General features: G+C 41.1%; 1 protein-coding gene across 1 annotated transcript; it reads right to left on the minus strand.

The window, feature by feature from the left end:
- Window positions 1-722: 722 nt before the first annotated feature.
- On the minus strand, window positions 723-10448 carry alpk2 (alpha-kinase 2). The gene is made up of 11 exons (XM_034895459.1): window positions 9280-10448; window positions 8468-9189; window positions 5674-7186; window positions 5410-5557; window positions 4139-4266; window positions 3985-4029; window positions 3583-3881; window positions 2904-2992; window positions 2577-2794; window positions 2411-2459; window positions 723-2327 (listed from the first exon to the last, which is right to left on the minus strand). Exons 1-11 carry the CDS (start codon window positions 10229-10231, stop codon window positions 2117-2119), a joined length of 4374 nt encoding a protein of 1457 aa, XP_034751350.1. The 5' UTR covers window positions 10232-10448; the 3' UTR covers window positions 723-2116.
- Window positions 10449-12595: the final 2147 nt, after the last annotated feature.

Raw genomic sequence — 12595 nt, forward strand, 5'->3', positions numbered from 1 at the left:
CCCCCCCCCCCTTCCTCCACCAGGTTGTCCATCTCCATCTGCAGTATCTACAGTAAATGTTGTCCTCTAGAGTTGTGGAGTGTGACAATGGTGTTTGTGTCCTGTGTTTCAAACGCCATTTTCACACTAAATAGCTACAGTGTGAAACAGACCTCAGTGTATTCCTGTTTCCTGATTGGATTTTTATTTCTCCTTCTTCTTGTGTTCTTTTTGTAGCTTTGTAATAGTTTTCTCATTCATTCTGTAAAGCCTAAAAACACATCAAGGACACATTACACCACGCAGGAGGGGCGGATATGAAAATAGATGTGTGTTAATACAGACCAACATCCTGCATGATCTTAAGCCTCAGAGTCTGACCCACTTTCTTTAGCATTTGAGGTGCTAATTTGCTGCTGAAGACCTTCTCCTGTAAGTATAAATAGAAATAGAGCGCCCTTTTGTTTTCATGCTGCTGTCATTTCTTGTGGTGTCATCATTAAAACTTTTTCCAACATGCAAACGGGTCATCTACTATGATTGCACAATGGTCTTCATCCACTCAAATTACATAAATAAAGTGTTTTTCTTTGTCTGCTGCTCATGAGAAAGATGTAACAGTCACATTTAAAATCACCTTCAAATCCAGTCCTGTGTACAAAGACAAATATAAATGTATTAATAAACAGTGTCATTGAAAATGTGAGTTGAATTAACTTGACTAAAATAAATCACAAAGCATCTTGAACCAGCAACATCTCTTTAATAACAAAGATCTACTATGGGTGATCACACACTGGCCAGAGCTGCAACCTGAAAACCATGTCTGCAATTTGGGTCAGGGATTGAGACTGCCTTTGAAAAGCTGGTATGTGGTTGAGATCATAAGTGTGTAAGTAGGCTGTGGATGCCAGAATTGGTTTTACATTTCTATCACTCAGTTCGAGCTGGACCGCTAACACATAGATCCTTGAAATGCACCGGCCATTAATAATCACTTCAACAATCAGAAAATTGACAATTAAATGATAAATCAATAAATCTTCACATTTGTCAGTTAATACATTCAAATGCATACTTTTTGTGTGTGTGTGTGTGTGTGTACAAACTGTTTTGTGTTTAATCCAGAATAAAAAAATTAGCTTATCCTGAATCAGTAGTTTTTACTTAAAGACAAAAACACATTAGAATAATCTAACATTAAACGGAAAATGCAATTATCATATATCTTTGTCACCTCACACACCATACGCACAAAAATTGTCCACTCATACTAAATCTAAAACAAGACGTGTCCTCTACCATGTGTATTTTATCAAATAACCTACTTAAAAGACATTTCTTCTTTTCAATTATGAAACACGTTCATTAATTTAATGAACTAACCGTTTGAAGACATCACCAAAGTAGAAAAACAATAAAAACTCATCATAACGGCAATCTCTAAGACATTACAGTTCAACACTGTCCACAAACTAATTATTATCATCATCATTTTTAAGTGTTTGTTAAATTTGTCACAGTTTTCCTAGTCTGGCTCAACGGATGTGCGTCGCTAGGATAAAGACTGACATCCCTCCCCTTATTGCTATCTCTGCTATAGATGGTTAGTGCTGCCCAGGATGGTTATGATTGGTTTAAAGAAATAGATAGATAGATGGACTTTATTGATGCCAAATTGGTAAAGTAATCTATTACAAACAACACAGAGCAAGTTACAAACAAGCCAGATCTCTCTATCTCTCCCCCCCCCCCCTCCCTAGAATAGATAAGTGGTGTAGCCAGACCATAGATTACAGTTTTCCCAAAACTAAAAATAAAGTGTCCTCCCCGAAATAATAAATAATACACTCTTGTACAGAAAGGATCTCATTAAAATAAAATATATATCTCTCAAATGTTCAACACAAGATGAAACAAAAACTCTTGCTGGTTGTGTAAAAATTGCTCTCTTCAGAGTCAAACACATCTGTCCTCTCCAGCATCTGGCCTTCTGCAGCGCTAAACTTTGGACACCTTTCTGATTCCTCCTTGACAGACCAGACTCTGCATGACGGGGTCCAGCATGAGTCAAGCAAATTATTTAAAACCCTCATTTCAACAAAAATGACGCTCGTAGTCCAAGATTCTCCTCCTATTATGACTTGCCCTTCACTGTTGGCCCAAATATTTTCTTCTTGGGTGCAGCAGAAGGTTGTTGGGGTCTGGGTTTCGGAGCAGATGCAGGTTTTTTAGGTTTGGGCTGCATGGATTTGAGGCCCAGGATCTCACAGTATTTGTTGCACTGGTGCAAAGCCTTGAACTGTTCGATGAAGGAGGTGGCACAGTTTCCTTTGAAGCCCTTATATCTAAAAAGAAAGAAACAATTAATTTATCAATTTGTAGGTCTCAACAATTTGCAACTGTTATTGGTCTTAAAAGAAAAACTCACCCTTTCTTAGAGGTGGCTATTCCAACATCAGTGAGCCTCATTCCCACTCCTGAAAACCACAAAAGCAGACTGACATTTAGTTTAAGTGTAATTTAAAGCACAGGAGGATTTGCAGGGGGAAAAAAAACTGTTTGAACTTATACACATTTCAAAATATCTATGTGACCTTGCATGTCAGTAACCAGCAGGTTGCCCTCAGTCTTATGATAGACCCAGTGCTGGAAAGCACAACATTTCTGTCCAGCCTCTGAGTCGCGTCTCTTCAGGTTGATCTCTTTGCCGTCCTTGACCGAATACTTGACAAAGTCACCAATCAGCTCCTCCTCCAGCGTGGCGTATGGGATGTCGTTGGATGGACGATGAACCAGGTAGATGGGAATGATCCTGGTGGATGCATAAATCAAAATTGCTTGAGCGATGAGTATATTAAATTATTCTAAAATAAAGGCAGAGATTTCTGCTGCGCATGAAGTTTACAGCTCGTGTCACTCACTCGGGGATCTCTCCGAAGGCTTCCACAGACTGGGCAGCAGTATTATACGCCCTGTTGTACTCTCTTGCTGTATTCTGGACATGGCACTCCTACAGAGGAAAAAGTCAATTACAATACTTTCTATGTTTGAAGTACTGTGGACACATGATCATAAGTCGAAGACTCTATGACTCTCTCATGAAATATTTGATAAAAGAAAAAAGCAGTTTTATTGTATTTAAACTCACAATGGGATGATAACCTGATGGCTCCAAGTGTCACATGTTGCATATTATGTCTTAATATAAATTTGACTATTTGATCAAAATTGTATGACATTGCATGAAAAGGTTGAGCAAAAAACATGTAACTCTTAGCAGACAGAAAGTGTAGTTTATGAAACCTCCTTAATATTTGACTGTATGTGGCATTTCTCAACAAAATCTGTAATATTTTGTCACCAATTGTCTGTCACTGAAGAAAAAAGGCATTGTCCAAAGCATTGTTAAATTAGTGTTGTAGCAATATTGTGATTATGTCACCGTATATTAATTAGTTCATCCCATTTCCATAATTCTGTGGCATAAAAAGTATTAGGTGGCATGTAATGAGATTGGTTCCCAAAGAGGACTCTTATGCACATAATGCAATTACGCTTGGAGTTATGAAGCACTTTGGGAGAGTCCCACGATGTTCCTACCTCTACAGCCAAGGAAAAGTTTTTCTGAACGAGCTCGTCATTGTTCTTGGTCCCATAGCTGATAGCGTTGTGTACTTTGAGCACACAGGAGCGTCCAGGTAGCAACAGAGGTATCTGACCCGCCTGCAGCTTGGTTCGGAAAGCCCGCCGGTGCATCCCCTCCCCAAAGTGGATCTTTTCAGTGATGATGCTGGCATGTTGGTTCTCTCCAAAGTGTTGATCAGATAGAAAATCTTCTTTGAAAATCAGCCCGCAACAGTGGACATCCTCTTCTTCACTACCAACCTCTACAGGGGCAGCTAGAAAAAAAAAGAGATTTCTTATCTGTCAAAACAAAAAATTGGGCCGGGCTTTTATCGCTGAACTATGTACACTAATAAGGATTCTAGGATCATAACTCACATGAAATGGTCTTTGGAGATGCAGGGATGACAATCTCACTAAGCACTGTAAAATAGTAAAAAATAAGAAATGCAGTCTTTGATGTAAAATGTGTTGGATACACATTTAAACCGCATATATATCATGATAGTTGTTATAGTTAAATCATGTATACCTTCATATGTAAGCAGATAGTCCAGGGTGACTGATCCATGTAAACTAGTGAGCCGACACTTATACATGCCCAAGTCTTTGTGAGAAACGTTGGGGATGGTCAGTGACACTCTGCTCTCGTCCCCTGCACTTCAGAGAAAGGTACAGTGTTACAAAATGCACCATGCAAAGTCACTAATCTCTACACAACATCAACAACAACCCTCTGGCATTGCATTTGAAATGTTAATTTCCTCTGACATTTAATTATACACTGTACGTTATGATTATCCAGGGTCCCTTCTATGCCACATGCCAAAATGAATTGGGTCTTCTGGTATTTTACTGCATAGGTTGCTCCAATTTTTGAAAAATGGTCATGTCAAACAGAGTATTACGCAAATGAAGGTAGCTGGACATATGACGTGCAGGTCACAAAATGGAAGTGACTGACTGCTTTGCATAGATTGCAAACGTAAAATCATACTTTTTTCCTGCTGTCAAAGTGTTGCAAGAGATTTTTTTCCTACTTTTCTCCTACCTTATATTACTGCCCGCTAACATGCTGTAGATCAGTGATTCTTAGGAGTACTTGTATTTTTCAGGGGTATGTGGAAAGATTTTGAAGTTAACTCAGTTCATTTAAAAAAAGATACATTTTTATACAATTTAAAAATCTACTTTTAATCCACATATTGAGTCAGCTGTTACACCTGAACACCTGTGAGAGTAGATAAAAACTAGGACTAGAAAGCAAGCAGAAACGTTTTGCAAAAAGTGGTAAACAATTGAAATTAGCTTAGCTAAAAGTATTTAATGAAAGGATGAAAATGGAAAGCTACGGATAAATGTTTGTAAGCTAATAGTTGGCTAAAAGTAACATTGATGGATAAACGTTTTTAAAAATTAGCTTAAAGTTAATGACAAAATAACGTCATTTAGTTTAAAGTAGTAAACAGTTGAAATTCTCAGCTAAAATTGATAGCTATACATGGCTAAAATAGTCAATTTTGACTGAAGTAAATGATAAATGATTGTCCAACTAGCTAAGTGGTAGCTAGTAGCACAAATGCTAACTCCGGTGATGTTGATGAAGAACTCAAGTTCAGTTTTAAGGGACTGCGGAGCTACGTCAGAGAGAAAGTAAGGAGCCATGCCGTAGCATCATTTAAATCACTAAAATTAGTACATATTTGGGGTGTAAAGCTGAGTCATGTGAACGTATTAAGTAAAAATGGCATGGGAGAAAATACATTAAAATACATTAGATTACAATCATGTAAAATGAAATACCTTATCTTGCTCTCAGACAGGACAGTGTCCCCTCTGCTCCAGGTGACAGTGTGGTGGGAAAAGACAGGAGCAAACTGACACGATAGGCACAGACTCTGGGGGTCCCCGCTCACTGACACTGCCTGGATAGGCTGCCCTACCTTGGGGACTGGAGACATTGTCATATGCTTTTGTTATGAGATCTTCACGTACCATCATGCAGGAGAACTTGTGTTTATGATGTTTCATGGAAGAGTCTTAGCATAAAAATACTCTGTGTTTTACCTTCCTTAGGTGGGATTTTCTGTTTGACCACTTCACTGTACGCCTTTTTGCGAGTTGCCCCAGTATCTACCTTGGGCTCCTCTCCCTTTGTCTGAATGGAGGTTTCTGGCTTTGGAAGTTTAGACTCCAAAACACTGACAATCTTTCCAAACTTATCCTCCGACAGGCGTCGTCTTTTAATAACATCGTCGTTCAGAGGACTGGTGAAGTTCTTCAGCTGGTGGTCTTTGTGATCTTTTTGATGCTGAGGTTGTTCTCCTCGGGAAGCTTTAGCTTTAGCCTCTGGTTGCTGGGACTTTTTCTCCACTGACTGATCACTGTCCTTGTGAGACTTCCCAGCGCCCAGCTTGGCCTCAAACATATCAATCCTTCCTTTTGCAGTGTTTGGTTTTGCTCCATTCTCCACTTCAACCAGTGGCTCAACCACACTTTTCACTCCTGTTGCATTCGTAGCATGTTTCTTTTTCTTCTTGCCGTGTGGCTTGTTTGGTGCCTTCTCAGATGCCACACCAGTCTCAATCACCAATTTAGCCTCCTTGTCCTCAAGCCTGACTGGTGTGTTCTCAATGGTGTGATTTTCCACAATAAGAGGATGGGTTTCTTGTTGTTTGCAGACCTGCTGGTCTGAAACATGGTGAGATAAATTCTCCTGTTTCTTGGAAACATGTGCACCATAATGATGACCAGCTGTTTTGTCCTTTTTGGAGCGTGTTTTGTTCTCTGAGGTGGACTTATGGGTTTTGTGTGGCATCTTTTCAGCTGTTTTCAGTTTCAACTCAGATTGTATGGCTTTTGCGATGGGTTTTGGAGCCCTTGAGACAAATGGGTCATTTAGATCTAAAGTTATGAATGCAATGCGGTTCCTCTCTGAGATGATGCAATGATCTGCAGGCACATCAGCCAAGTTTGATAGTTCTCCACTGAGGTCATGAATCTCCTCAATTATTGTTTTCCTCGCAGGGACAAAGTCCAGTTGTGCCTTGGGTGAAGATTTCCCAGCAGACTCTGTTGTATTTCCCTTTTTATGAATCAAATCCTCATCAAATTCAAGAGATGTTTTCTCAGTAATCCCATCCGAGGCTGGCCAGAGAGCACAAGGTTGTACGTGATCAGAACAAAGGTTTCGGTCGTCATTGAGAGACCTTTTGGAACATGTTTGATCTCTTTCCAAACAGCTTGCCCGAAAGAAGAGGGAGGAGTCGATACCGAGAGGAGCTAAGGGCATAATAAATTTAGGACCTCTCCACTCTGGCTCCACCTGACATGCTCCGTCAAGGTCCGGCAAAGTGTCAGACGACACGTGTGTGTGGAGGCCTGGTTGTGTGTGCACACCTGGAACCTGTGAATTTTTCAGAGTGTGTTTGGTGAGGAAAAGAAGATCTGTTGAAGGTTCAGTTCCTTTACGATCAACCCCAGCTGTTCCAGGTTTCCTTTTGGCTTCTTGCTTGGCTACCAAATCTGGCTGGGAGACACTGTGTTCATCTGTCACTTCACACACTTCATCTCCAAAGGGCTGATAAGGAAAGTAAACAAATATTAATTAAAATGAGATAGTAATGTTAAGTGAGATTGAGATTATAGTTGTCATGCGTTTGAGTAAAAGACTGTCTGAATCCACTAAGACTGTCATATGATAGTATACACATATAATACTACATTTATAATTATTATTGTGTGTTAATATGTGTCTTCTACTTTTAAATTTTCTTTTTTAAAGATTTCAAATCTTGAATCTAATAATAGTGTTGAAGTGCTGGCATCAATAGCACCAAACAGGTAATTGTTTTAAAGGCAGATCCTGCAGAAATAACAAAAACATGCCGTAACATTCAGATCCATTCAACACATACCTTTCTATAAAGCAACAAAGCAGACGTTCATGAAATACCATGCTTCTATATCCCACAGTCCATGTGTCCTGCATGCAACTGAGACCACACTGTTGCTGTTATAGACAGGAGCTCCAGCTATGCCTTGAGCACCTAAGCCAATCAAAAGCAGTCTCCTAGGCCCATGGACCTGTTGTTGTCCTGATCCTGGGTTTTTCAAGGAGATGAGGTGGGGTGTGTTAAAGGGTATGTATGTAAAGAGAGAGAGAGAGAGAGAGAGAGAGTAAGAGAGGGTCATGTTCCAGTCCTCAGCTGTGATCTCCACTCACCCCTCCACCCTGACACGCCACGGATGGATGCTATTATCATTGAACTCTCGCTATTATTAGATGCCATTTCTGTCCATCTGAAGTTTTCCTCTCATGCTCTCTCTGTTTCCTTTAGCACAAACAGCTGTCAGTCTTTAAAATTGGAGCCAGAGGACAATAATACAGAATCAAGCCTTGGTGAGAGTCCTTCATGGGTGCAAAATAAGTGGCTCCAACCCAAAGCAAGGCGACAATACTCGTGGGTCTCATACGTGGATTTTACTCTCCATGTACCTCCTGACTGGCTATCAATACTGTAGGTATGACAACACTGTCAAGGGCAAGAGCTCTCCAAGCTCATGACGGATTAATCTGTTGGCCAGTACGACTGATGTGAAGGTGATTGCTGTTATTCTCTCTTTTGTGAAGCGTGAATCTTTCTACTTCTCTTTTGCTCTGTCTGCCACAGACTTTGGAGAAAGGGATGTGTGTTTGAGAGTGTGTGTGGAGAGTGTGTGTTCGACCGGACACAACAACAAAAAAATACCGTCCCCAAGTTTAGTTTTGTGAAATGCACTCATATGTCATGCGTTTCACTTAAAGCAGAGCACACATTTCCACATTTCAAATTTAAATATATACAATAAGTCATCTTACCTCTTCAACTACTAGCTCACTATGTGCATTTTGTCCCTCCAAATCTGTATCCTCTATTATATTCAGTATGATTGGATCTTCTTCATTGCTCATGAAATTATCGGACTCAACAAATCCTCCAAAATGAGAAAGGTCCAGTTCAGCAGAAGAAGTAGATCCAGGTATCTCATCCACACTGTATCTTCCAGGAGAGGCCACCGTGCCAGCGGATGATCCCATGGATGAGTGCTTCTGTGTTGGGCATGGAGTGTGCTCAGCATGGCTGCTCTGGATCTCTTCTAGCACATTTTCTCCTTGTGTGGTAGCTGTCGAATCACACAAGGATTCAAGGCTCTGGGTGCCCTCGAGGCAGCTCTGCCCAGAGAGGACAGAGCTCTCTGGGATGTTTTGTGCCTCTATAGGCTGATCGTGGACACCCATGGGTGGCTGTGTTTGAGACTTCGCTGCTGGCTCCTCACTTTTTTCTTCTTTAGATGTCTCAATTTCCAAATGTGTATTTACCTCTGCTAATGCCTTTGTCAGAGCATCTATTTCAGCCCCTATCTCTGTGAAGGCAGCTGTGAAGTCCTCTGGTGGAGCCGCGATGATCCCAGCCCAGTCTGAGAGTGCACTTGCCCAGCTGTCCACTGATGACCACCTCTCAACAGGTGGACCCCAACCTTTGGTGTCATCACTGGACCAGCCAATCCCGTTGCTACCATCAGGGTTGTAACCTGATTCTCCTGGGGGAAAAGACAAGTCACCAGTGAGCCCTCCTTGCATCAAAGAATATCCCGTCTTGTCTAAAACATCCCTATCTTCTGTATCCTCACCGGCTAGATACTGGCATGCGTCCAGCCACAGCTCTATAGGGCTGTCGCTTCGCTGTGGTTGGGGGGTTAAATCTGTGACCTCTCCTTTCCCTTGACCACCATCATTTACCGACATCAAGCCTGCCTCACAGGCATCCACAGCAGGTGGTCTGAGCTTTGCATGGTGGCTCACGTCTGACTCATGGTCCACCATAGCTTGTTCCGCACTGGAGCCACGATGGCATTGTGTCACCACATGGTCTGAATCACCAATCAGGACATGTGCATTGTAGTCATTTTGTGATGATGTGGGGTATTCAGGACATTGAATCTCCTGGGGATTAGGGCTCAAGATGAAGTCATGTGTGTCACTTTCAAAAATATAAAGGTCTGACACAGGAGCTATAGCTGTTTCACTCTCCAAACTATCTGACTGATGTGATTCTGACCTTAAAAGGAAAATGGCTTGACTGTGTTCTGAGCTGGAGAGAGTCTCAGTGAGAGATGGCTCCGTCGTACCCTCAGAAGTAGATGACGACACCCCAAGAGGTTCAGGTGTACTATTGTGTTGTATGAGTGAAAAGGAGAGAGATGATTCTTGTTTAACGTGAAAAGATTTGGATAGAGGGGAAACAAAGTCACGAGAGAAGTGCGGTAAAAGAGGTAATACAGGTTCTGATAAGCCAATATAGCTGCAAACCCTAAAATCATCATGGTTTGCAGGCTCGGTGCAAAGTGGTGAACACTCTGACATGTTATAACTGGATGAGCCTGTGCTTTTCTCTTGAGAGAGGCATTTGGCAATGTTTGATAAAGGCTCAGTGGATTTGTCTTTGGGGTCTGAGAGATCTGACACAGCCTCTGCTCCTTTCTTACATGCAGACAGCTTGTCTTCCTTGGGACTGTGCAAAAGACATAGAGGGTCTAAATCCTCAGTTTGAATGTCTGATGGTGACGGCATTTGGTCATCCATGCAAAGGAGTGAAAGATCTATTAAGACTTAGTTGTGCTGCCAGAAAAGATTGTCAGCGGCAAAACTCCATCTGTCAAACAGCAACTACAGGCCAAGTTTTGGGACAAATGGCATAAAGGTCTGCGCACGGATTGTTCGGCCTTGACTTTTCCGGTGTCATTTTGTGTACCGGGTCCAACTGTGTCCGTAGATCCTGAAATTCAGTACCTGCAAAGTGAAGACAGACAGTCAAATATTCTTTCGTCTGAGCCTCTTGTGTATATTTACCTCTTCAATCTGAAATATTTGAAGGCCTACTATCTCCCTCTAACTATTTATCTTGTTGATGCATGTTGCATCTATTTTGGAAGCATTTAAAGGACACAACCTTATCAACAGAAAAGCTTCCGGTTGTTGTTACCTAGTAGCTGATAAAAACGCCCTGCGTTTGGTGTTTGTGTTGCTGCTGCAGACTACACACACTAATTAGGGCCGGAGCGCCGATAGTGGCAAAAGCCAGCCAACAGCCAGAAAAATTATTTTTTCTTTCTTCTGGCAAATGAATTGCCTTTTTTAGGGGCTTAACATATGCAAAAACTCACCAAAATTGGCGGCTGCATCAATCCTGGTGAAAAATTACTTATTTTAAGGGTTTTTAAAAATATTGAGCCCCTGCAGGACGTTTAACGTAGACCAACAAAACTTTGTACATATATGAGGCATGTCAAGATGTACAAAGAACGTCATTGGAGCCATAACCTAAACCCAACAGGAAGTCCGCCTTGTTGAATGGAATGTTTGAAATTTGTGTGATTTGGGCCATTTCCACATCTCATATTTTAACAAACTCCTCCAAGAGAGTTCATCTGATCAACTTCAAATTTGGTCTGTGCCATGTTAAGACGTTAAAGATGAAAAGTTATTAAGAGAAACATTTTTCATTATAGGGCATGGCCCTGGCAGGACGGCCATTTTGTGCGTTTTGCCATCGAATCAGGAAGTGGGTGTAACAACTTGTTCAGTACAAGATTGACTATTGGTCATAGCGCCCCCCCCGCTGGCAACAGGAAATCAGCCTCATATGACAAACATCATCCGATTTACATGAAACTTAGAATGTGTGGTCTACTAAACCGGACCCTATACCTTAACCACGCCCATATGCTCAGCCACGCCCCATTTGCATGGTGTTTGAACATTTTAACATAGAGTCTTGTGTGACATATCATTGAACTATGCAGAGACTTCCTTTTTCATTGGTTTGGCCTGTCCCCTATGCTTTTATCCACGCCCCCTTTCGCAGCTAATATTTGTATTACGTAGAGTCTTGTGTGAGATATCATTGAACTCAGCAGAGATTTTCCTTTTCATTGATGACAAGTTGCAGTGTCTGAGTGCTGCGCAAATGCACGGCAGCAAGGGGTGCGAGGGCCCGTCCAGTGCTGCTGGCAGCTTCAATTTCTGTTGTCTTGCACAACTGACAGTTAGTAAAACATGCATTATCTATGTTCATCTTTTAAATAACCTGGATCAGTCACTGTTAGATATTTACCAGATAAAAAAAAGGAGTTACAAACATATTGAGAGATTTGTTAAGAATATGTGGTATTACTCATTAGTTCAAAGGTAGTACATTGCAGCACATGATTTGTAAGGAAAGTACAATTCAATCCGGTTTCTGCTACTAATCTGTAATGCAGTCGGAATAAACCAAACTTTTGCATTTCAGGCTCTTCTGAGTTGTTCTAACATTTATACTTGAAAACCATTTAGCAGATAATCTGCAGCTTTAATTAATACCAACCTTATATGGGATATTTATGAAGCTGCAATATTCGTTGCTAATTCCCTCAACATTCATGAAACTCCAATCCTCATAATTTGGTAAAGCATGGCTTCACATAGTTCTTATTAGATACATCGGATGAGTAACACCAGGGCTGTTTCTTTATATTTTATCTGTTTCGTGTTGATGTTTTTAGATTACAGCTGCTAGTATTCAGAGACTTAATGTGGCTGTAAAACCATAGCTGTATCTGAATTCACATTGCTTGTGTTAGCAACCTGACAGGGGTGGTATGAAGTGTTGACGTAGGAGGCTTCAAAACATGCACCCTGATATACAAGATTGCAGGAGATGGAACTGGTGGCACAGACACTGGAAAAATACCAGCACATCTTCACCCATGACCTGCATTTGTTACATTCCTTCTGCAGTAAAGGACACCTAGAAGAGCCCTCCCGCCTGAAATGTTTACTATGGAATATAGATCCTAACTTTAGTAAGTCTATCGACAAACACCTTGAAAATAAACTCTACATGATTTTCAAGCTGCAAAACACAAAATGCTAATCTTTTCTTTAAATGAATCCAATCTGTTTGAT

The sequence above is a fragment of the Etheostoma cragini genome, chromosome 16 (assembly GCF_013103735.1).
Source record: "Etheostoma cragini isolate CJK2018 chromosome 16, CSU_Ecrag_1.0, whole genome shotgun sequence".
Taxonomy (NCBI): domain Eukaryota; kingdom Metazoa; phylum Chordata; class Actinopteri; order Perciformes; family Percidae; genus Etheostoma; species Etheostoma cragini.